This window comes from Amblyomma maculatum, chromosome 1 (assembly GCF_055883805.1).
Source record: "Amblyomma maculatum isolate TAMU_Amacu chromosome 1, ASM5588380v1, whole genome shotgun sequence".
In the NCBI taxonomy this organism is placed as follows: Eukaryota; Metazoa; Arthropoda; class Arachnida; order Ixodida; family Ixodidae; genus Amblyomma; species Amblyomma maculatum.
The window spans coordinates 67528729-67551868 of NC_139344.1; the positions used below are offsets into that span (position 1 = coordinate 67528729).

At 45.7% G+C, this 23140-nt stretch overlaps 1 protein-coding gene across 1 annotated transcript in view; it reads right to left on the reverse strand.

Moving 5' to 3' along the window:
* Positions 1 to 23140, reverse strand: part of LOC146202709 (uncharacterized) — a 36195-nt gene that overhangs the window by 1783 nt on the left and 11272 nt on the right. The window contains exon 5 of the mRNA XM_084588259.1: positions 9621 to 9792. Within this exon, the coding sequence (XP_084444385.1) occupies positions 9621 to 9792 (172 nt within the window). The remainder of the gene's footprint in view (positions 1 to 9620; positions 9793 to 23140) is intronic.

The following is a 23140-nucleotide window of genomic DNA, read 5'->3' on the forward strand; positions in this document are numbered from 1 at the left end:
CTTTTTCACAACAACTGTTAATGGGAGGAAACCCCGGACCCATGACTTTGATGCAGACGTCTACCAAATTATAAGGGTAGGAGGGGGTAGCAGTACGGCAAAGCCGGAGGTGCAGTGCAGCAACGATGAAAGGGATAAACTGCACCGCAGAGGCGCAGCAGAGATGGCAACAGATTTGGCAGATGTTGTGCAGTGCAGCAGCAATAAGCATTAGCTATGGTGCCATATGGCAAGAGGGAATGCAGAGGGGCAACACAGGAGCTAAGGGCTCACAGCTACAATGCAATGCAGTGAAACACTATGTGTACCACAGCACAGCATCATGCAAACGGATACTGCACTGACAGTGTGGCATACAAAGGAGGATGGTGCTATGTAGCACAGTATAATGACTATTGTTGGGAATTCTGAAGATTAAGTAGCGCTTATTTTAGAAAAGACAGACCAACTTCGTTTTCAGCAAAATTTTAAATACAGTGCACTCCCCAGTTAAGGTAAATTGTCAGACAAGATGAACGATGAAGATCCCCTTGGTTGATTTCCCTTAGACCCAATGTTTTGTGTACCCATCGCTTAATTTTGTCGTAACAGCGAAACGATGGCAACCTCACATGGCCCTCATAGGGCGTCTGTGCAGTACTGTCAAGCGATATATATATATAAAAGAAGGCTAGGTCGAGACGGCAAGGTCATGACGGCAAGGACAGCGAAGCCTTGTCTAGCGTTTTAATCCGATCACGAACCCAGGCGCGCGCCGGCGCCGCGGGACGATGATGATGGTATGTACAAATGAAAGAAGATCATGGCATGTACAAATGAAAGAAGGTCCACAGAAGGCTCGCACAATCTGCCCAGGGGGTCGGAAGCGGCCAGCCTGGCCGCTCCTAATTAACCGATGTACCGCGGCGCACAAACGGTTTCAAGCGAGAAACATGAACAATTTTAGTTCCACGGTGGCGTCGATCGGCTGGGGGATCAACAGGCGTGACTTTGTAGTTAACTGGAGAAGTTTGGCTGATGATCTCGTAGGGACCAAGGTAGCGGTGGTGGAATTTGTCACTAAGGCCAGGGGTGCGCAGTGGTGTATAAAGCAGTACTTCGTCACCGGGACGATAAGAGATCACGCGATGCGTAGAATCGTAGCGACTCTTGCGGTCTTCCTGGCACGCTGCTGTGTTTAGGCGGGCAAGATGATGGCATCTGGCCACACGAGATAAGAACTGGGTAGGTACTGATGTCGAGTAGTCGGGCGTAGGGAAGAAGGAAGCGTCGAGAATTGTAGTGGGAGGACGGCCATAAACGAGGAAAAATGGAGAATAACCGGTAGTCCGCTGTGTTATAGGCGAAAGTGACGAATGGCAGAATAGTGTCCCAATTTCGATGATCCGGTGTGATGTACATGGAGATCATATCCGATAAGGTGCGGTGAAATCGCTCAGTCAGCCAGTTAGTCTGGGGATGGTAGCTTGAGGTTGTCTTATGAAGGGTGGATGACACGTGAATTAACTTCGGCAACGACTGCCGATAAGAAGGCCGTCCCGCGGTCACTTAGGAGCACCCGAGGAGCGCCATGACGCAATATAATTGATCGCAAAAAAAAATTTGCTACTTCTTGAGCGGAACCGGTCGGTACAGGTGCTGTCTCAGCGTAGCGTGTAAGGTGGTCGACAGCTGTTATAACCCAATGGTTACCCCCATCGGAGAGAGGTAGGGGACCATATAAGTCGATGCCGACTACGTCGAATGGCGTGGCGGGACAGGAAACAGGTTGTAGAAGGCCAGCGGGCGAAGACGTCGGCCATTTGCGACGTTGGCACAGAGGGCAGGATGCGACGTATTTGGCAACACAAGAAGATAGGCCAGGCCAAAAGAATTGTTTTTTCACGCGGTCGTAGGTTTTGTCAACACCAAGGTGACCTGCAGTAGCGTCATCGTGGAGAGCCGCCAGTATACGTGGGCGAAGCACACGCGGCACGACTGAGATCCAGCGAGTTCCATCAGGGCAATATACGAAGCGGAGTAGGATGCCATCTTCGAGCTTAAAATTGCAAAGTTGTCGGCGAAGCCGAGCATTGGGTGGGTCCGAAGCGCCAATAAGGCGGTCGATGATGGGTCGGCAGTAGACATCGGCTAATTGCTGTGAGCGGAAAGCGTGTTTGTTCTCAGAGTCGTCAAATGAAACTGTTGTGATATACGTCGGGGAAAGAGATGGTCGGCTGTGGTCATAGGTGGAAATGCATTGGGAAGAAAAACAGCAAGCCGATTCCGAAAGTGGACAGCGAGAAAGAGCGTCGGCGTCTTGGTGTTGGCGACCAGATTTATAAGTGACGTCGAAATTGTATTCTTGCAGGCGTAGAATCCAACGGCCAAGTCGGCCTGTCAAATTTTTGAGCGAAGACAACCAGCAAAGAGCATGGTGATCGGTCACAACTGTGAAATGCCGAACATATAGGTAAGGGTGAAATTTTTGGACAGCCCAGACGACGGCAAGGCACTCCTGCTCGGTAATGGTGTAGTTTTTCTCAGCTGGAGTCATAGTCCGACTGGCGAAGGCAATCACTTTCTCACGCGAAGTTGCATCGCGCTGCAGGAGTATAGCTCCAAGACCGAGACCATAGAAGGCTCACAATATATATATATATATATGTATATATTTAATGGAGCGAACAGTCTACAAGTGCAAGGCAAACGTCTTTTTTTTTTTTTTTATGTTTATACTGTTGACAATTACAGGCATTTGTCTTATGGTGATTATTAGAATAAATAGCATTAAATGCAAAGCGGAAGGAAAAACAACGCGCCCATGGTGGGAGTCGAACCCACGACCTCCGAATGTTGCGCCCAGTGCTCTTCCAACTGAGCTACATTGACGGCTGTCCCCCCTTCCGCTTGCTTGGGTATATATGTTCACTAACCGGTTTTAAACTTGTGAGTGTGCACCAGCGCCATTCTAATCCCTAGCGGCGGATGTGAAACATCCTGTTACATCGCGAGCATCACGTAGCACGTGATCATTAGGTAGGGCGGCAGCTGGGCTTACAGCCCTCTTACGCTACCTTTGTGACCTCCAGACTGCCAGAACCGAGACCCTCACAAGCTATTAAGCAGACAATTGAAAGGGAAATGAGGGGCTCATTATTAAAGCATTTAAAGGAGCAAACAGTCTACAAGTGCAAGGCAAACTTTTTTACTTATTTATAATTATTTTTTTAATGTTTATACTGTTGACATTTACAGGAATTTGTCTTATGGTGATTACAGTCGAACCCGGATAATATCGAACTCGAAGGGGATCGCGAAATAGTTCGATATATCGATAATTCGATATACAAAAATCGGCTTGTAACGGCACTTACGATGCAAAAAAACTATACCGCATGTGTCGCGTAATCAATCTACTCGCATAATGAACCCACCCTCCACTTTTTCACCCGAGAATTTGAAAAAAAAAAAAATGCATTAAGACCAGCTCGCTCACATGCAAGCGATTGAGCGATCTCAGCGACGAGCGGCAGCGACAGAGCGAAAAATTTCAAACTTGTTGGAACTGCGTCCCCCTTGCCGCTCGAGCCACCGCGACAGCTCAATAAAAGGTTTCGGTGTCGTTGCGGCAGAAATCGTGAGCGTTTTCGCTTGCATGTGGATGGCGCGCGTCACTCCCGTTTCGGTCGTCGCATCCACAGCTCATTTCTTGGGAGCGTGCCAAGATGCTGCGCAGCAATAACGGCAGGGCACGTTTATCTTTTTATAGCTCCTCCGGTGGCGGGGAGCGGCTTGGCAGAGTGCCCGTGATGGCTTGATTGCACAAGCCTGGTTCGATTTATCACGCCGCGCTTGGGGCGGGCGTCATGATCGCAGCAGCAGACCGCGTGCTTCCGTTGATTCATACATGCAAAGATAAACGGCTCCCGCAAAAAAAAAAAAAAAAAAAAAAAAAAAGCCTGCCGCTTCTTAACGTCCGCAGCCTCCATATCTTACGCTACGTCGCACGTACAGCACAACGATAAGAAAGGATGACTCTCGCAAAAAAGAAAAGAAAAACAGAGAGAGCTGCCGTTTCTTAACGTCCGCAGGCGCCATAGCCATGTCAGCCGCCGCGCACAGAGGGTTCGCAACACACGCTGGAGAAAGCGTCCAACGTCTGTCTGAAAACGGGCTGAGCTGGCTTGGCGCATGCATAGCGCGTGCTGAAGGAGAGAGATAGCTCGGCAAAAGAATGGGCACACCCACGCACATGGCTTGCAAACGTCATGTGTTGGCGCGTGGGAAACAATAACTGCAGATGCGCGCGCCTTTGGGGAATGGGCGCGGCGCTGTCCAGAACTGTCCCCTCTCATTCCTTCCGCGCGTGGCTTTAAAACGTCACGCGGCAAACGGCCAAGCGTGATGCGATCGTCTTTGGGGAAGGCACACTTTCCAGTGCGTGGTGCGGAGTTCGATATATCGAACGACCGGTGAAACTGAGTTCGATATATGACGCGGATTTCCTATAATTTTACATGGGATTTTCAAGGGGATATTCCGTGAGTTCGATATAACCAAAATTCGATATATCTGGGTTCGATATAACCGGGTTCGAAAGAGCATTAAATGCAAAGTGGAAGGAAAAACAATGCGCCGATGGTGGGAGTCGAACCCACGACCTCCGAATATCGCGTCCAGTGCTCTTCCATATATATATATATATATATATATATATATATATATATATATATATATATATATATTTACATATATATATATATGTGTGTGTACACACAGGATGTGTCCAGAAAGTAATACAATTTTATCGGTAGAAAATACATTATTCAAGATATTGTTACAAAAGTTCAAAATTCTTTGAAGTAGTCCTCTTTGGCACCTACACAATTTTGCCAGAGACTCTGTCATGCACTGTATGCATCCTGGAAGATGTCAATGGGAACCTCGTTGAGCCTTTGTCACGACCGTTTGGGTCACTGCGATGTTCCCAAAACGGGCTCCTTCTAGGGCCTTCTTGATTCTCGGGAACAGAAAAAAGTCGGCCGGAGCCAGGTCAGGACTATAGGTGGGGCTGGGGCAGCGTTTCCAAGCTGTGCTTGGCCAGAAACTCCCGCAAGCGCAGAGAAATGTCGCTGGAAGCATTGTTGTGATGCGATTTCCAGGTATTGGCGATCTCCTTTCCCGCTCGGTGGATCCTTCTCAGCCTCTCGAGCACATCCACGTGGTAGACAGCGTTGACTGCCTGTCCTTGGGCTACAAATGCTTTATGAACCACAGCCATGGAGTCAAAAAAGACCATTTGCACTTTTTTTCTTTTTTTCTTTTTTCCCCCACTTTCGACTGGCTCACCACTGCCTTCTTGGACGAAGGAACTCCGAGATGTGCCGTTTGGATCTTTGGCGCTTCGCGCTATCAGAATATGGCAAATCAAATTTCCCATAGTCTTGCTGAATCATTTGGCAGATGTCGGCAAGACTTTTGTTAAGTTTATTACAGAACTTGGTCACATACCATTGTTTGCTTGCAGATGCCATCTTACGTCGTGACAAGGGCACTATCAGTAGGCAAACAGAAACAACGATCCTAATGCTCCCAGAGCTCAGAGCAGATGAGCTAAGTAGTACCAGATGGTAGTACTGAAAAGTTGAAAGCCCCTCTCACCCAGACCAACCAATCCAAGCGCAATAGGACCGACATCAGAGTCCGAAAAAAAATATAACTGCATTACTTTCCGGACACACCCTGTACATATATGTTTATGCACAAAAGAAGAGCACCCTCCCAAGTTGGTTTCTGTGCCCAATCACGGAGAATAGCAGGGAAGTCACATTGCAAGAGCTTAATTTCTTGGGGGGAAGCTCTCTTGCCGGCACGGAAAGGCATGGTACCACTATGGCTGCAATGGTCACTCATAGATCTGTCAGATGTATGCATTGCTTGCATGTCACGTGCTGTTCATCACTTTCCATAGAATAAAAGGCATATGCGCGCAAAGTGCACCCGCTCATTGACATAGTGCTGAAACAGTACATACCGTGACGAAGATGTCTAGATATAGGTACTATGCGCATTGCCTGCAGTGTATCGAAAGGGGCATGGAGCGAGAAAAGAAAGAGAGAGACAGCTACACTGCTTGCTACCCTAAACAAGCTCAGAGCAAAATTGAAAGCAGAAATAGTTTAAAAAAAAACAAAAACACAAATTAGCGATTACTGTCAGATACAGCGAGAGAAATGGGTCAGGAGAAAAAAAAAGAAAACCACATCACAGCCATTTCATCAAAAGCTGGTTTCACGACCTATCTTCAGCTCATTTCATGCATAGTGCAATAAACGCTGTATTTGCAATTATTCTCCTTCTGGAAAGCTACCTTATTGACTGACTTCATGCATAATGAAATACAGTGAAAGCTCGTTAATTCACAACTCGTTAATTCGAAATTTTGGATAATTCGAAATAGTCATCGTGGTCCGGTCCGCAGTGCATAGAAGTCTATGCGCGTAACAGCTCGTTAATTCACTCAAAAATTGGCGCCGCCACCCATAATTCGAACTGCGCGCCGCCAAGCGGCGCTGTTAAAAACCATCGTTGGAAGCTTTCACGGCAGAACGATAGATAGCACAACCATCGGGGCGCCGCTAGGGTGCTGGAACAAGTACTTAACAGTCTTTCCTGCCGCGACTCCTTCGAGGAACGACGTTTTAGTGTTATCGACCACGGTTTCGTGTTGCATTTCGTGAGCCCTCGTTTTGCACGCCGCTTGTTGTGAGCTTGTGCCCGCGAGATGTGTTCGCGTGGGAAATACTGTGCCAAGACGGTGAAGGAGAAAGTGGCTATTTTACGCGAGGTGGATGAACGGAAGGCCAGCAAAGTGGAAATCGCGAAAAAGCACGGGATTCCACCAAGCACGTTGTCGACGTACGTCCGAAATAGGAAGGCCATCGAGGATGCCTATGAAGCCGAAGATTTCGCCAGCAACAGAAAAAGGCTTCGGTTAGCCAAGTATCCGGAAATTGAGACCGCTGTGATCACGTGGGTGAAAGAAATGAGAAGCGCTGACATTCCACTGAGCGGCCCAATTATCATGGCGAAGGCGGCCGATTTCGCCCTGCGCTTGAATGTGGAAGATTTTGTCGCCTCCGAAGGATGGTTTCACCGCTTTAGAGACAGACATAATCAGAGGGGGAAGAAGACTCCCTGCGTCGCATTCGCATGCTAGAAGACCGAGTGAGTACGGTAGCCCTCAAAGAGAAGAAGCAGAAGATGATAACAGACTTTTTTGCTAAATAAATGTTTTTCGTGCCCTCCGGGCATCAAACGCCTTCATTTTTGCTCACTTTCATTAGTTCGAATTTTGGTTAATTCGAACTGGCCTGGCGGCCCCGTGGAATTTGAATTAACGAGCTTTTACTGTAAATACTTAATTTCCAATCATCCTCCCTTTGGAAGGCTACTTTATCAACTGACTTCATGAATAATCAAGTAAATGCTCTATTTGCAATTCTTCTTCTTCTGGAAGGCTGTATCGATGGTTTTTATGCAGCATATGTCTGGACACACCTGGCATTCTGCAGGAGCAAGTCTGCTAAGACAAACTTCTAATAAACAAATTTCTTGGTCTCGGCAAGTTAGTCATGGAGTGTACTGTACTTCTGGAGAGCCTTGTGCTTGTTAATGTTGCTAATATAGTGCAATCAGGTCAAGAACCTGTGCTCCTTGCCTTGATCAATTAGGACAGAGGTTGAAGTAGATCAAAAAGCAGTATAAAAACTATAATGATATCTACATGCCCAGCGAGATGCTTATATTAAAGAATTTTGCCTTAACATCCTTAGAAGTGTCCTGAAATCAATGACTGCCTTATAGTACCAGGATTTTTTTGTCATAGAATCAACAAATATTAAGGATGCAAAATAAAAGATAAAGCCAAAGACTCCATTCACACACCTACCAACCTCGCGAAGTGAAAAACCGGGGAAATTTTTTATATGTGCTAACAGGAGGAGTGGAGGGTTCGCCCAAACTTTCAGGCAGTGTACAATGTGCCATTTTGCACTGACGTTGTGACAGCACACTCTGCTAGCTTCAAAAGTCTCTCAGAGAGGTTTTGCTCAAAGCATAACACAGATTGATGGCCCTTCACCAGCAGCAACATCTGAGGGTTGTTTTGCACATCAATAAACGGAATTCAGTTCCAGTTTCAGTTTCAAATCACCTTCGCCACTGTGGGACGTGCTGACATCTGATCCACACGTTGTGCAAAATGTAAAATGTCCCCCTTTTCTCCATGTCACATAGCATGGAAATTCAAAGATATAAGATCACAAAAAATGTCTGAAAATTACTTTTCTTGTGTTTTGATAGTGCCATGACTTTAAGCACACGAGTAAATTATAACTTAACACTGGCACCACACACAGGCGGCCTAGCTATCCCTAAGCATACACACAAGCAGCTGCAACAGCAAACATGCAGCCAGCCATAGCTACTTAGTCGTTGCCTTGATCTGGGTTTGATTAACGCCTTAGCCAATGATGCCAATGTTGCTAGTGTGGCAGTTCATAGTGATGCTGGCAATTACGTTGCAGCTACTAATTCCACAGTGCTACATTTGGAAAAACCATTCTTGAGTGGGCAGAGGCAAATATCGGGAGATATAAAACTGTGATCATACAGTCAGAAAGTTCAGTGAAAAATTGAGTCTCTCGGGTGAATCTGGAGAGTTGGCAGGTATGCATTTACTGCAACGCTCAAATTTAAGTTAGCTTATCACACTGGAGCTTTACTCGTTTACATTCTCAACCCAACAACCAGGAGTCTGGACTCTTCAATACCGGTCAACGGTTATAAGAAACACCTGCATCATTTTCGACCTCAAAAGTTCTTTAGCTCAGCAAAGTTCACAAAATATGTCACAACACAAGATAGAATGCTCTGGAAAAGCCAGCTTGTTTTACAGACAAGTTGCAGCTTATTCTGATCGCAAACCATTTACTGTTTAGCCTACAATTTTCACACTGTGATCAGCACCAGTTGTGATGTATTCCTATAAACTCCTCTTAAGACTCACCGTAAACTCCATCAAAGCTGTTCACAATGCCTAAAGGAAGACAATTTGAAAACATTTACAAATTCTTCATTTCTAAACCATACAGATTCGATTTGTTGCATATTTCTCCTGAATGAATAGCTTTAAGTTAATATAGGTTAATAATAGGTAAATAGCCATTGGTCTAAGGCTGGAGTGGCTTCTGTCAGTTGGCTAACGTCTCTCCAAAGCTATGAACTCGAACTGCAGATGAAATGCCAGTAGGTAGAAATAGGAGGTTCCAGTGCTCTGTTTGCAGTGAGAAGGTCTGTATATATAAGCAAAATCTGCCAATGCTTAAAGCACAGATGGCCAGCATGTGCATAACAGAGTGTACTTCACTAGAATCCTGCCCTTGTGAAACTCTCATTGGAATACTGCAGCAGTGAAAAAGCCCATTACAAATAAAAAAAAAAAAAAGAAGAAAGGACCTTTGTTGTGAAACAGCTTGAACATGCACCCACAATTCATGCATGACTTTCCATTAAATTTGCATGTCTGGTTTACCAACATCAAACATATGCAAAGCTCTCATAGCAAAATTACTCACACTATCATTAAGCTGGTCATCCGTGCTCTCTGGGAGGTCCAAGTCGGAGGGAATATCAGCAGATATTTTGTCAATAAGTCTCTCCACTTCAGCAACTCTTCCATACGTCACATCTTTTACAAAGGTGATTTTTGGAACTTTACCAATGAAACCAGTCTTGATCAACTCTGACCTGCAAGATACATGCAAGGCATACAATGTTGAGCATTTGCACAGGGGGAGCTAAGCCTTGCTTTACTTTTGACAGTGGCTTTCTGGGTTGGAAATAAAATTGGAAGCGTCTTTCAAGATTAAAGACTGCAGTGGCTGAGAGTTCAAGTTTCAGCATACTATAGAATAAAGAAACAAGCATTGCAAGAGCCGAATTCCAAAAGAGCATTACCTGATTTCACTCCAAAATAAACTGAAAATGCAGAAACATGTCCACAGCATATGACACGAGGTAAATCCTAGAAACAGCATGGTGTTCGAGTAGCTTTTTTCTTTTTCCAGGTACCTTGCAAATTAATCTTGCTATAAAAAAGGCAATGTGCATGCACTCTCCTTTCTAACGCCAGGTAACTCTCAGAAGCACACACCACCAGCACGAACCCGGCTTAGCCTGAGCGTCGTCTTCTTCACAACACCACACCAGTGCGTCGTCGTCATCTAGATATTGCGCACCGTAACAATATATTACATCTCAGGAAATACAACAGTTCTTTTATTACAGCTAGGAGTCAGACGATTATGAATTCCAAAGATGTTCTTTGGGCATCAAGAACAGATATTGAAAATGCAATTTTATGCAGCAGCCAAGCAAAAAAAGACACACAACATTTTTCCCGACACAGAAAACTCCCAACAACCACTATGACCACATCTATGCAATGGAAGAAAAGCTGCAAAATTGCAGAAATGTGCCATACTACCAATTCGAGTAAAAAGAAATGATTCCGCCATTCCAAAGCGGGCTTTGACAAACGAAAACTGTTTTGGCATCACAAACGACATATTCATAAACGAGCTCTTAAACTTCTGTAACTTCAAAGCCTACATTTTGTACCAGATTAAAAATAGTATTTTTTTGCTTTGGGTTAAAAAATGACCATACAGTTACTGAGGTCCGAAAAATCATGGTAAGCCTGTGGAGGCGGGGTTCCCGCTCCCTTTTTATCTCTTCACCTCAGGCTTATCAAGCACTGTTAGCCCACTGACAACCGATGCAACACCAATTTCAAACACTTCCATGTCGTTCTTGAATGTGCTGGCCATTTGCCTTAAAGTAATTTCTCTGCAGTAGTCATTATTCCATACAATTATTTTCGAACCATTTGTGAAAACAGCTGCATGTAAAAATCAGGAATGGTTGCTTCTTCCAATGTGGTGCGCACCCTAGTGCTAAATATTGTGATTAAGCTGCATTTATGATTGACTTTGTTGACAATCTAGGTAGCCGTGACTCTGAGGATGCTGCCTCATCAATTGACCTCATCAATTGACCTGGGCAAGAAAACCCAGGGAACCAGTCTGGAGCATCGGTGACGGTTTCTCGGTTAGTTTGTTATTTCAGCCCATTTCACTTGCCTAAATGGTTGTTTTGAAGGGTGCTGATGTTTACTGATGCTATCTGTCTCACTTGCAGAGTTTCCACATTTTTTTAGCAGGATTTGATCCTGCCTGCGCCGAGAAGAGTAGGCCTAACTGTTTAGCCTAAAGGGTTTGGTTTGGTTTGTGGGGTTTAACGTCCCAAACGACTCAGGCTATGAGAGACGCTGTAGTGAAGAATTCCGGAAATTTCGCCCACCTGCGGTTCTTTAACGTGCACTGACACCGCAAAGCACACAGGCATCTTGCTCTTCGCCTCCATCGAAAAGCGGCCGCCGAGGCCGGGATTCGATACCGCACCCTTGGGAACAGTAGTCGAACAATTTTTTTGTAGATGATAAACTGTTCGAGTTGGAACTTTGATGTTTTCAGGAGTATTTACTACTGAACAGGTAGGCATTTTGCATACTTGAGCTTCTCTAAATCTTTTTTTTTTTTAGTTACACACAAATCTCTGCTAACTTCGTCAAACTGTATCCAAAACCCATGATTTGCCCAAAATGTAATAAGACATAGAAAACTCCAAGAAGCTCATAATATTAAAAAGTTTAGTTTGGTTTGGTTTCTAGGGTTTAATGCCCCAAAGCGAGGGGCTCCTTAACGTGCACTGACACAGCACAGTACACATAGGTGCCTTGCTTTTCACCTCCATTGAAAAGTGGCCGCCACAGCCAAAATTTGATCCCGCGCCGTTGGGTTCAGCAGTTGAGCGCTGTAACCAATTTGCCGGTACTATTATTAAAAAGTGTGTTCATCCAATTCTGGTGTAGTGCGTTAAAATTTAAAACACAAATGTATTAAACAAAAAACCCCTAAACCCAGCGGTTTGTCCATGGTAAGAAAAGAGCTAAGTTGTAAATGATGAAAAGCAATAAATCATTATATGAATTGATCAGCTGTCGATCCTAAACAGTATCTCGCACTGTTTCTCTATGAGTCTTGAATTACATAAACTTGCATGCCACAAGCTTAGGCAAATGGGCAAGCTGGTGCTTCATAATGGCTGGATAAGCTTAGTAAAGTAAAGCACTTGATTAGATTAGATTAGATGGCATGGTATGCTTGAAAGAACACTGAAAGCATGCCCAGCAAGAGTAAAGAAAACCAATGATACTGACAGATGTAGTATCACCTGTCATCTTTCCATAAAACATTTTTAACTACCATATGTAGCCCCTAAGATGTCAGTGGTTAAAAACATCCTCAGCTCATACATCGAGACGAATTAGAAAAACATAAAGAGAAAAGATCAATACTGCACTCTGCCCACAAATGAGCCACCAAGTTGATCCAGCTCTATTGTGTATTTTTCTTTTCTTTTCTGTCGCTTGTTTCCCCACCATGCCTTGACAGAAGAGGGGGGAGGGGGAAGAGAGCTAGATGTCTCCGGCTCAGTGGGCACTACTACACCTTCTTTGCCGCGGTCTCTGGCGAGTCAATGACAGCCCTTTCCCAGCGACGTCATGCATGCATTACAACATTCACAGGCAAAATTCGAACAAAGTGGAGTGGGGTAGAAAGGAGATTGGACGACAACAGGGCAGCAGAAAAGGCAGTGTGCAAGATCCACGTAAAGCTCAGGACTATAAGGGCAGTGGAGTATTTGGTTTTTGTAGCTTTCTTTTGCACGTTGCAAAGAGAATGGATCCAGTCGATGTAAGCTGGCGAAGGGTGTCGGCTTTGTGGTTGAGTCGAAAGTCATTCCAATTGGTGTGAAAAGTGACGGTATATCTTTTGGAACTCGAATGATCAAAGGTAAGAATTGCTAAGTGATCACTGAGTAATGTATTGTCAGTGACTTGCCAAGTGGTGTGTAGTTTGCCGAATGAGAGTAAAAGATTAAGGGTGGAAGGGAGTTGGGTCCTGATACCCGCCCGTGTCGGCGGGGGTACTGAGAAGAGAAAAGTGGTTTTATTGCATGTGTTTGTGCAGAAGGTGCCCTGCCTTTAGTGTGTGTGAGTATCCCAGTAGGTGCTGGGAGAGTTGAAGTCACAGCCTATAAGAATAGTGTGATTGTGGGTAAGAGAAATCTCAAAACGGAAGAGGCCAAAAAAGTGCTGGTGATGTGTAGGCGGGTAGTAAAAGTTAAGAAGATAAAGGGGAGTGGCAGATGACGTTGGGGGGCAATAAGTGACAGCAACAAGGTAGGATTCCAAGGCCGTTGGGACTTTCAAGCTGTTCGAATTTGAGATCACGTCTGCTAAAGGTGGAAACAAGAGGAGTTGAAATACTCAGTAGCCAGGGATGTTCAAGGAGTATTGAGTCTCCTGTAGGAGGAAGTGAGAAAGATATGCTAGTGCAAGAATGGCACGGTACTCTCGTACCACATCATTGTATAGCACGCGGGAAAAAAGAAAAAGCATGTGAAGCGAAGCTAAGGGTAACAAAAATCCTGAGCAGGGGCAAAGACCCCACAGCCCGTGACCTTGTCGAGGCTTATCATATAAAATGATCCGGAAATGATTGTATAAGTACTCCCTCAGTTGTGATATACAAAAATGAGTTTTTTTCGGACAAGTTCTCAGCCATGTTCTCTTTCTACATTTTTCTGAGACACATGTTTATGATGACACTTTCTTCTTTTTATTTATTTTTTTTTGTGTTTCATAATTTTTCGATCATGCGCATGTGGAATCTTTCTTTTTGGTCTATATATTCACTCGATCGCAAGTGAATAAATAGTTGCAAGTTCGCCTTTCTTCCTTCCGTGTAGTCTGTTTTGCACACTGTTTTTTTAAAATCATGCACCAACTAGCCCCCCACAGCATATTATTAGTGTAAGGCGATACTGATGAAGCTTGAGATAGCGGCAGTTCCAGTGCAATATTTTTTAGGTTTGCTTTAGTGTGTAGTGTCATGTTCGGACATGGCTACCGCAGATTGTTCTGAGAGAATGGATTTTCAGATGTGCTTTGCAGGCAGTGTGCTGACTTTCAGTAGTTGGGCCTGTACCTTGTCTATACTGGAAAGTTACTACGCATGGTTTCAATCTTGGCGACAAGAGGCTGAACGACGGAGATGAGGTTGGTGACTAGGGATTCAAGACCTGAGTCGTGTGTTAGGCTTTTCAGCTGTGTGTACATGTTATTTGCGCAGGTTTCCATAGCGACAATTTTGGCGAAAAGGAGTTCGACTTTCTGCTGCTGCTCAGCTACTTGTTTTGCTGGCTCAGGAAAAGGCAGGACAGTAGCAAGGGAAGGAGATGGCATACCCGGCTTAGAGGTTGCAGGCACGTTACTAGGCGAGGTTTGCTGTCGCAGCGGCGCAGGAAACCGGTTAGGTGTCGGGTGCTCCATGATCAATGATAGAACAATGGATGCGTTGCCCTCCTGCGAAGTCGTGCGTTAATGATTTGTGGGTGATGATGTTGAATGGATTGGCGGTGGGGTGGATTTCAGAACATTCATGTAGGGGCTTGCCTGGATGTCTGAGAGTGATCCGTGCAGCGAAGCAAGAGAATGGGACGCGTCAGCTGTTGTGGCTCCATTCTCAGTGGTTCCGCCGGCGGTTCAGATTTCGTTGAGGACTGGACGCTGCACTGATGGTCCTGTCGGATTCAGAGATGGTGTTGGTAGGAGGCAGCCGTGCATATTTTGTCTTTTTCTTTTAGAACAGGGCAGCTCACGTCAAAGGTGGTGTGGTCACTGCGGCTCTGAAGGCACATGGCTGGCAGCGGTGTGGGAGGTCTGGCTAAGCAAGCACCATAGTACACCTGGTACAATGAGGATGTGGTGCAGGGGACTGAAACACGCAGTGACCTTATTCAAGACAGCGGGTGCATCGTGGTGTCTTGGGATGGTGTAGCATCTATAGGCCACGCATATGAATTAGAGCATGTGTAGGACGTGAGAACCAGTAAAAGGTGACCAGCACGGTCTCTGTCCCATAATTCGGGCAGAAAGTATTTCTGCATTGTAAGACTCCAGGTCACGCATCAGTTCTTAAGTGGATAGTCTCGATTCGACGCCATTAATAACTCTATTGCAGGAATCCAACAACGCCACGTACATACTAAAGAGATATGGCTTGTTGCTTAAGTATATGGAAGTGATTTGAAGAGACTAGGCAGTTAGGACAGAGTGCATTCGCACGAAAATGAGGCGCTGTTCAAGTTTCAGATGAAGAGAGATGTCGTTGTGAGCGTGGAGGGGCAGCTCGGCTGTGTCCGTTATCGCTGGAAGATGATATGGCTTGGTCGCGTTAGGTAGAGACGTGGGTGGCAACTGCACTGTAATCGTATGTTGTTCATACCTTGATCTTGGCGTCGTTGGAGTCTTGCGGGTGGAGCCAACAACGGTTCAGTCGTCGTTTTGGTCGGGGCAAAAATCTTCCATTTCTGAGCCTGTAGGCTGAGGTGCAGCAGCAAACAGCATCTGGGAAATCGGAGCAGCAGACTCCAGAGCCATTGCTATAGTTCCAGATTCCATGCTGGCTGGCGCGGTGGTGATGGAGTGAGCAAGCAGTCCTCCGCAGCTGTCGGGCGAGAGCGGTGGGGCTAGCAGCGCGCGGCGCCTAGGAAGGCCCACGTAGGGGCAGCGGGGCGAAGTTCACCATCTCGGCTGAGTGTTTGCAGGAGCTCACTGAGGCATGGTCTGGCAACCATTGGCTGCTGCCATCACAACGGCATATCATTCCTGTGTCATCTTCTATTCACGGTATCTGCTGCACTCTTACATGCACACAGTGGATTCTTCATCAAAAAAGACTATTTACATATCCTCTTTTTTTCTTTGAGAAGCTTTCACTATAATATGTGACCTAAGTGATCCTCATGACCTCGTGCTGTATTATTTAAGCATACAATAAAAAGCACATTATTCGTATGTTACGAGAGTTACCTTGTTTAACAAAAAGCGACGTGTCCCGTTTCCTTCCGCCATGTGGGCCGCAAAAGAGGGAGGCGTTGCTGATTTCTGGGCTATTGCCCGTCGCTTTTTTGGTCCAAAAAAACTAAGAGGAAAACCTAGCAGAGAAAGCTTTTGAATGAAGTGGTACTTCTTGAGATGCTATTATATGCGCGTGTTAGTCAAACTTCATTATTTTCGGCTGGTAAAGCCTTTTTGCAAAACTATGCTCAGCCTGGTCACGGCCAGTGCTTAACAGTATGCGCAGCTGCCGCTTCACTCCCATCATCGCAAAACCCAACGCGATTCGAATGCGCTTCACTGCCCCCACCAAACAAGAGCCTCTCAGCCGCCGCCATCTCAGTCTCACCTGCCCTGTAGCTGCGCACACGTGCATGCGACTGCGACTGACTCCCGAGCTTAACCTTGCATTTTTCTGGTGCTTGTCCAGCAAATGACTGGTGAGTGCTTCAACATAAACATACACCATTTAGTATTTAGTGTGTGAGCCCTAAAGCCGTGTCCCCTGTCTGTGCCGGGTACCCAGTAGCGGCATCGACAGCCGCCGGCTGCCCTCAGTATTGCTCGCCAGACAGGGTCACGTACATCGACACTTCCCACTCAATGTGCACGCGTTTTGTAATGTGAGCAGTTGTCGATTGGAGGTCACTGTTGCCAAAACTACACTCAATGGCCATATTACAATGCTAAAGCTTGTGAATGAGCGCTCTGTAATAGCCGAAAAGCAGGCCCGAACCCCGCATACTTGAGCTAGGCCTACTCATCGCGAGCAAACAGGCTGGCAGTTAGGCGCCGACCGACATTCCTGGCTAAGGTCACTGCTGATGAGAAGTGGGAACATATAAAGTGCAGCTGCTTGTTTTCATTTTTCTAACACGGTTAAGCCGTACACAAGCACAGCTCCGATCCTCCGATCTGACCAAAACAGATCGGGCAACTGTCCGCTGATCAGTTCCGTCGACATTGCGGGGCTAAAAACCTCACAGTAGGCAATAGGCGAACGTTGGATGTGCTGCGTCTTCACCAGTGTAATGCAACAGATAAGTGCATCTACTATAAGCTAAGGAACCTAACCACGCAGCCCACTGACTGTGACCGTGCCTTAACCCCTTAACCATGCCGAAGAAAACATACCTGATGGTGGTGGTGGTAGTGGTTTATTAAACAATCAAAAAGGAAGGAAAGAAGTGTTGCCGGCCACAGCAACTGCAATCTAAAATCTAAAGGACCCGAGCTGCGACCGGCGAGAAAGAAAAGGGGATAGGGAGAGGATAGCGAGGGGAAGTACAGAGGGAGTTTCGTACATTATTTACAAAATACAAAAAAAGAACAACTAGTTCGCGTCACTCATACACAAGTGTCTGAGCACTGTCTACAAATGACTGCGCGCGAGCGGCCACTGCAATTGTTAAAACATCAGTTCAGTTTAGTCGTATCCAACTCCTCGTGACCCTATGGACCATATCACACCAAGCTTGCCGGTCTCCCACTGTCTTTCTAATACCATATAGCTTTATCTGCAGCGCCTCGAGGATGCCATCACGTTCGCAGCCTACCCCTTCTCCTGTGATCCTCAATCTTAAGCAGCGTCAAAGTTTTCTCCAGCGACTCCTCTCTTCTCATCAGATGACCAAAGTAGCTGAGCTTTAACTTTAGAATTTGACCCTCCAATGAACAGTCAGGGTTTATGGTCAACAATATCAACTAATTTGATCTTCTGGCAGTCCAAGGAACTCTCAAGTCTCCGCCAGCAACACAATTCAAAAGCGTCAATTCTTCGGCGGTCAGCCTTTTTCACAGTCCAACTCTCGCATCCATACATCACAACTGGAAAGAGCATAGCACGAGTTATACGGATCTTGGTAGGCAGTCTGATGTCTCTGCTCTTTACTAGGCGGTCGATGAGGTGCTGCCATCGTATCATTTTTGTACAGTAATACCCTCTTTACACGGCCGGCTTAACCACGGTTACACTTAACCGAGATTACTGAACTTAACCATGGTTAACCGCCAATCGCGATTGCTGTGGTTACACAGCTCGCCGCCGTTCTCGGTTACAGCCGCCATTGCCCATAAAGTACAACAACGGAAGTGACACGGTGATCTGCGGAACGAAGCTTTCGCAAATATCTTATTTATAACGTAGTTTCCGGAGTGCCGTCCAACAAGGCGTCAACAGAGCGGTCAAGCCCCGCATGATGGCAGCACCTCTTCAACCACCGTAAACACCGCTACATTGGCTCCTCCTACCGCAAACCGTATGCGAACGATATGGCGGCTCGCTAGCGCCGACGTCAGAAATAAAGAGTGCTAAATTTATTGGCATCTGGAATACTGAGCCGAATATCAGGATTGAATCACTCTTGAGGATCACTGACCAGCGGCGAATCGCTGGTAAGACCGATAACTGCGATACTATAAAGTTTCTGCTCAAGCCAGCTGCCGCCGGTGCCTTGCGGCTCACTGCTCTGCTTATACTAGCTCTGCGATTAATGCGTCGCCAAAGTTAATCATATCATTATTTTACGGCGACAGAATAAGATTGACAATAAGGAAGTTTCATGAGCACACCATTTACGACAGTGTTGATCAGTTTCTAAGCGCGGACCGCCGCGGCTTTGAAGAGAAATAATTTAGGCGTATCGATGACTAGGAGGTTACGCACCCCGTCGTTGTTCACCACGCTCGTACGCTTCGCCGCGGTAAGTGTAACATACCTCAGCCTGCTCGCAGCATCCTGCGCTGCAAGTGGTGCGAACTTGTGTACTTTCATGCTAAAGTTAAGACCGCGCATTTTTTGACGTTCCGCACTCAGCACCAAGCCACACAAACGATACTGCAGACACAGGACGGGGCTTCAGTACGCAGACGCTTGGCTGCAGGCCGTAACCGAAGACGTCGGGCGGCACAGTAGACACTGCCTATTCAATACAGGCAAACGAGCACACTGTTGAAGCAGACACGCTCGTACGCTTCGCGCACTCGGGTGCCGACGAGGCCACCGTAACCTCGGTTAACGACGCAAATCGAGGTCGCCAAGCTCGGTTTGCGATAACCGTGGTTGGGGTGTAACCATGGTTTGGTCTGCCGTGTAAATGGGCTATCCACGGTTTCGTGTAGCCGCAGTTACGCTAACTGTGGTTAACCCTGCCGGTTAAAGAGGGTATAACATGTTCATCAAGCACTTCTGCATGAGAAAGGACCACTGTGTCAATTGTCCACAAAAGAAAAAGAGATGTGTCATTTGATATTGCAGCCCGCACTGTAGACAACATTCCGCCGCTATTCTCTTGTGACGTAACACGAGCATTTCAAAATGGCGGTCGCTCTCGGTGAGAAGAATTTCCTGATTTCGATTTCTATCGCATTTTTTGTAATATGTCCCGCGTGCTAGGCACTAAAACTTTGCAAGTAGAATCACAGGCTTCTGTATTATTCACAGAAGTATAAAATGGCAATTCATCGAACGACCGTCATCACCCCTTTAAAGGGACAGAACACTGGCCACAATATGTGATGAGATTATGTTGGAGATGAAAAGACCTTGCCTCATATAGTACAAATCGAGCACTACAATATAAAAAAAGAGGCCTTACAATTTTAATTTGGCATTGAAAATCACATAAAAACAACTGAGGTGCTATCTAGCGGAGAAACCCTATTACTTTCGATGTAGTACCCCACGTGACTACATTTTCGCAAGTCTACACTGTTCTTTTTTTTTTTTCTTCTAGGAGTGCTTGTCACAATTATATTTTGCGCTCTCTCCACTGCGTCCTTAAATAAAAACCACCCCTCCTTTCGCACCGCGAGAGGCATGCTTTCAGGTTTTGCCACTAGATGACGCCACAGTGTTTGAATTCCGTAAATGAAGTGGTGATAGCACTCAGTAAAACTTTCGTCGACGAGGCGTGCATTATTGTGCCGTAACAGCCTTGAGTGTGAAACTGAAAAGGACGTTACTCTAAGCAAAAAATGTCGAATGACTGCCTGGAGTGAAATTTATATTTGTTTTCGGTACGTCTATTTTGTCGACCACCAGTCGTCATCGCGGTCGCAGCTCATTGTTTCCAGCATCGGACTATATAAAAACGAGCGCATGCACTGATCGAAAAATTTTCGGTAAAAATTTTCTACAGCGTTTCTACCAAAACCATTATGGAATCGAACATTTTAGACATCAATCTTCCCATTGCGCCGAAAAAAAAAAAAAGACCTAAATTACAGTGTTCTGTCCCTTTAACTCACACTCCGGCATGAGAAAAAATTGCAGGGGTTCCACATGCGTAAACCTAGTATATAGTGCGAGGGCACTGGTATGGCACAGTTCATCTTGGTAGATGTAGATAACGCTATCTTCTCACCCACTGTTGTTGGTGCCGCCTCAGCCTGTGACAACTACCGTGAAGGACCAGGATCACTACCCATTTCAAAGCAGACTGAATTCACCTGGCTCATTGCGAGAATCTATACAGTTAAACAATGTGACACATACATTACTGTTGATGTCACATACAGGTTTAAGGTAAGCAAACACAAAAGCAAGTCACATTAAGACCGGTGACATCACAGAAACTGCCAACCAACCAACCAGTGCCTAGTCATGCCACCTGCCAACCACCGCAGTCCACGGCAACTACCAGAGGCAAGTTCATGAGGAGGAGTGCAAAGTATGGTGCCCAAGTTGCCAGACATGACATCTGTAAAAATCTACCAGCACAACCCTGAGGTAGTGCGTCTAACTCGGGATAGGGATCCAAAGGTCCTGGAAGGCTGGATTTCAACCTTTCATTTCAATGCGAAGCCAGAGTTGTCAGTGCCTGCTAATACAGCCATGACATGTCTTGTGACATCACATTAACCGCTAACCGATCAGTGCTCAGCCATGTTACCTACAAACTGCTACAATAGAACCCCTTTATAGTAATGTCATTGGGACCAGCGAAAATCTTTACTATATCAGTTGTTGGTGATAACATGGTCCTGAAGATGCCTTTTTGTAACTAAATGGCTACTTACTAACACATCTTGTTGCTTAAGGAAAAAAACACTCTCAAATACCTTCCACCTCTTTCTTATCGTCTCTTCGTCCCATTTTTTCTCAGCTATGATTTTTTATTTACATCTTGTGGAAGTACTTTTCAAGCATGGGGGCAATGTGGCTATGAATACAACTGAGTTTGATTTCATGTGAAAACAAAGCATTGCATGAACACGGTGTCATCTTCTGCTGTTTCTATCTGTAAGAAAGCAACAGATGAGAAATGCGCGCGGCAGACAAGTACTGCAAAACTGCACATACCGCGCATCCATTTCTTGCCACTGCTGCCTCGCGCTGCACAGTGCTGTGAATGTTCGGTTGTTTCTTCCCTTCCCCAATCCTCACTGCACTTTTACTCTCTTTTACTTTCTGAACGGATCGTGCCGTTGCCGTCTTCTTTCCATGCTTGTAGACCGCTTTACTTCTTTCTTTTCATATGCGCTTCATGATTTTCCTCACGGCTCCAAGGTCTACGTAAAGTTGGCTTCTCCTGAGTACTACTAAGCCTAGTCGTAAAGCCATTTAAAAGAACACTCGGTGTCAACTGTTTTTCTTTTCAAGAAAAAAAATTGCCTCGTGCGCCGATGTTATTTCGTGGGAAGTCGTCGCCGCGGCCAGATGCACTTTACTATAATCGATTTTTATCAAGTATGCCTTTACTATAAAGGGAGAAAATATACAGTCGACTATGGAAGGTGAACTGGGACTTCAGGTGCACTTAACTATACTCCGTTTCAAACATCAGGTGCAACGCAGAGAAAGCTACGCAAGTAGTCCGCAAGAAAAAATAAAGGAGGCGTATCGCTACACGCTCGTTTTGTGGCCGAGTGGTTCCTGCGGAAACGGGCTCTATTCCGAGCATACACGTTTGCAATAACTTGCTTCGCATGCCTAGACATCTTCGCAGTGCGGGTCTTATAGAAAAAATGTGCACCGAAGAACCATTTTCTCAAAAAGAGATGCGTAGCATGGAGGGCACAGCCAGCGCCATCTAGTGGCACAGCTGGCAAGGTTGCGGGGCAGCGGAAACGCGACACGAACGCAAACGACATAAAAAACATACAAATTCACCGAATCCGATCCTTTCTCCCTAAAAAAAGGTGCTCTTTATGAAGTTGATGGCAAATGTAAGATATATTAAGCTTGCAGACAAAATAACTATTATTTCCTCTCGTCAAGAGCAGGAACTATTTTTCATCGCGGAAGTGGAGAGCACGAACAAGAGCTGTATCTTTGGCAGTGTTGCACTTGATGTATGAAACGGAGTATATATCCGAGTTTACTATAGCGGGGTTCTACATCTTCCAGAGGCATCCTCAAAGGTCGAGACTTCAGACACAACTCCCATTTTTCTGTTTTATGCCATGAAATAGTACTTTCACACTACGACAAAGATTACAGACTGGCCTCATGCTTCACCCATGAAAGCGTCGCAACCAACTGGCTCGATTGTTTATTACTATTTTGTTGCTGTTTACTCCCCCTTTTAAGCTAGACATCAGAGGAAAAAGTGAAAAGCGAGATGTGCCGCAGTCTCCTGCGGGGCTGGGTGAACACCCTGCCTTGTTTCTGTGACACTGCTAAACCAACAATGGCACTTTACTGCATGATGTCACCTTTGCTCGATGATGTAATCATGAGGAAAACTGGGTGAACGCCTGGCATCGCAGGTTGCCGTATGATGAAAAACGGGCTTAAAAATGTCTGGTAGATTATCAGCATGCTTTTCAGGACATGTATGGGACATGCATGCTCAGTAACATTTCCTCTATGTAATGCACGCATTTGCTAGCCACTTTCTGGACTCCCTTTCAAGGACGATTTCAGCCACCATGGCAACACAAAATGATAATAAGCCATGCCGTAAAGGAAACATTGGTGTCGGTCAGCCACATATTATATATTGGGTACCTAATTCTTCAATCATTTCTTCTCTCTGACCAACCCCAAATCAAAATAACTGCAAATGGCTTGGACAAATGCCTGGGCAAGACGTAAAAAAGACATGCAGACGTCTAAAAGCAGAT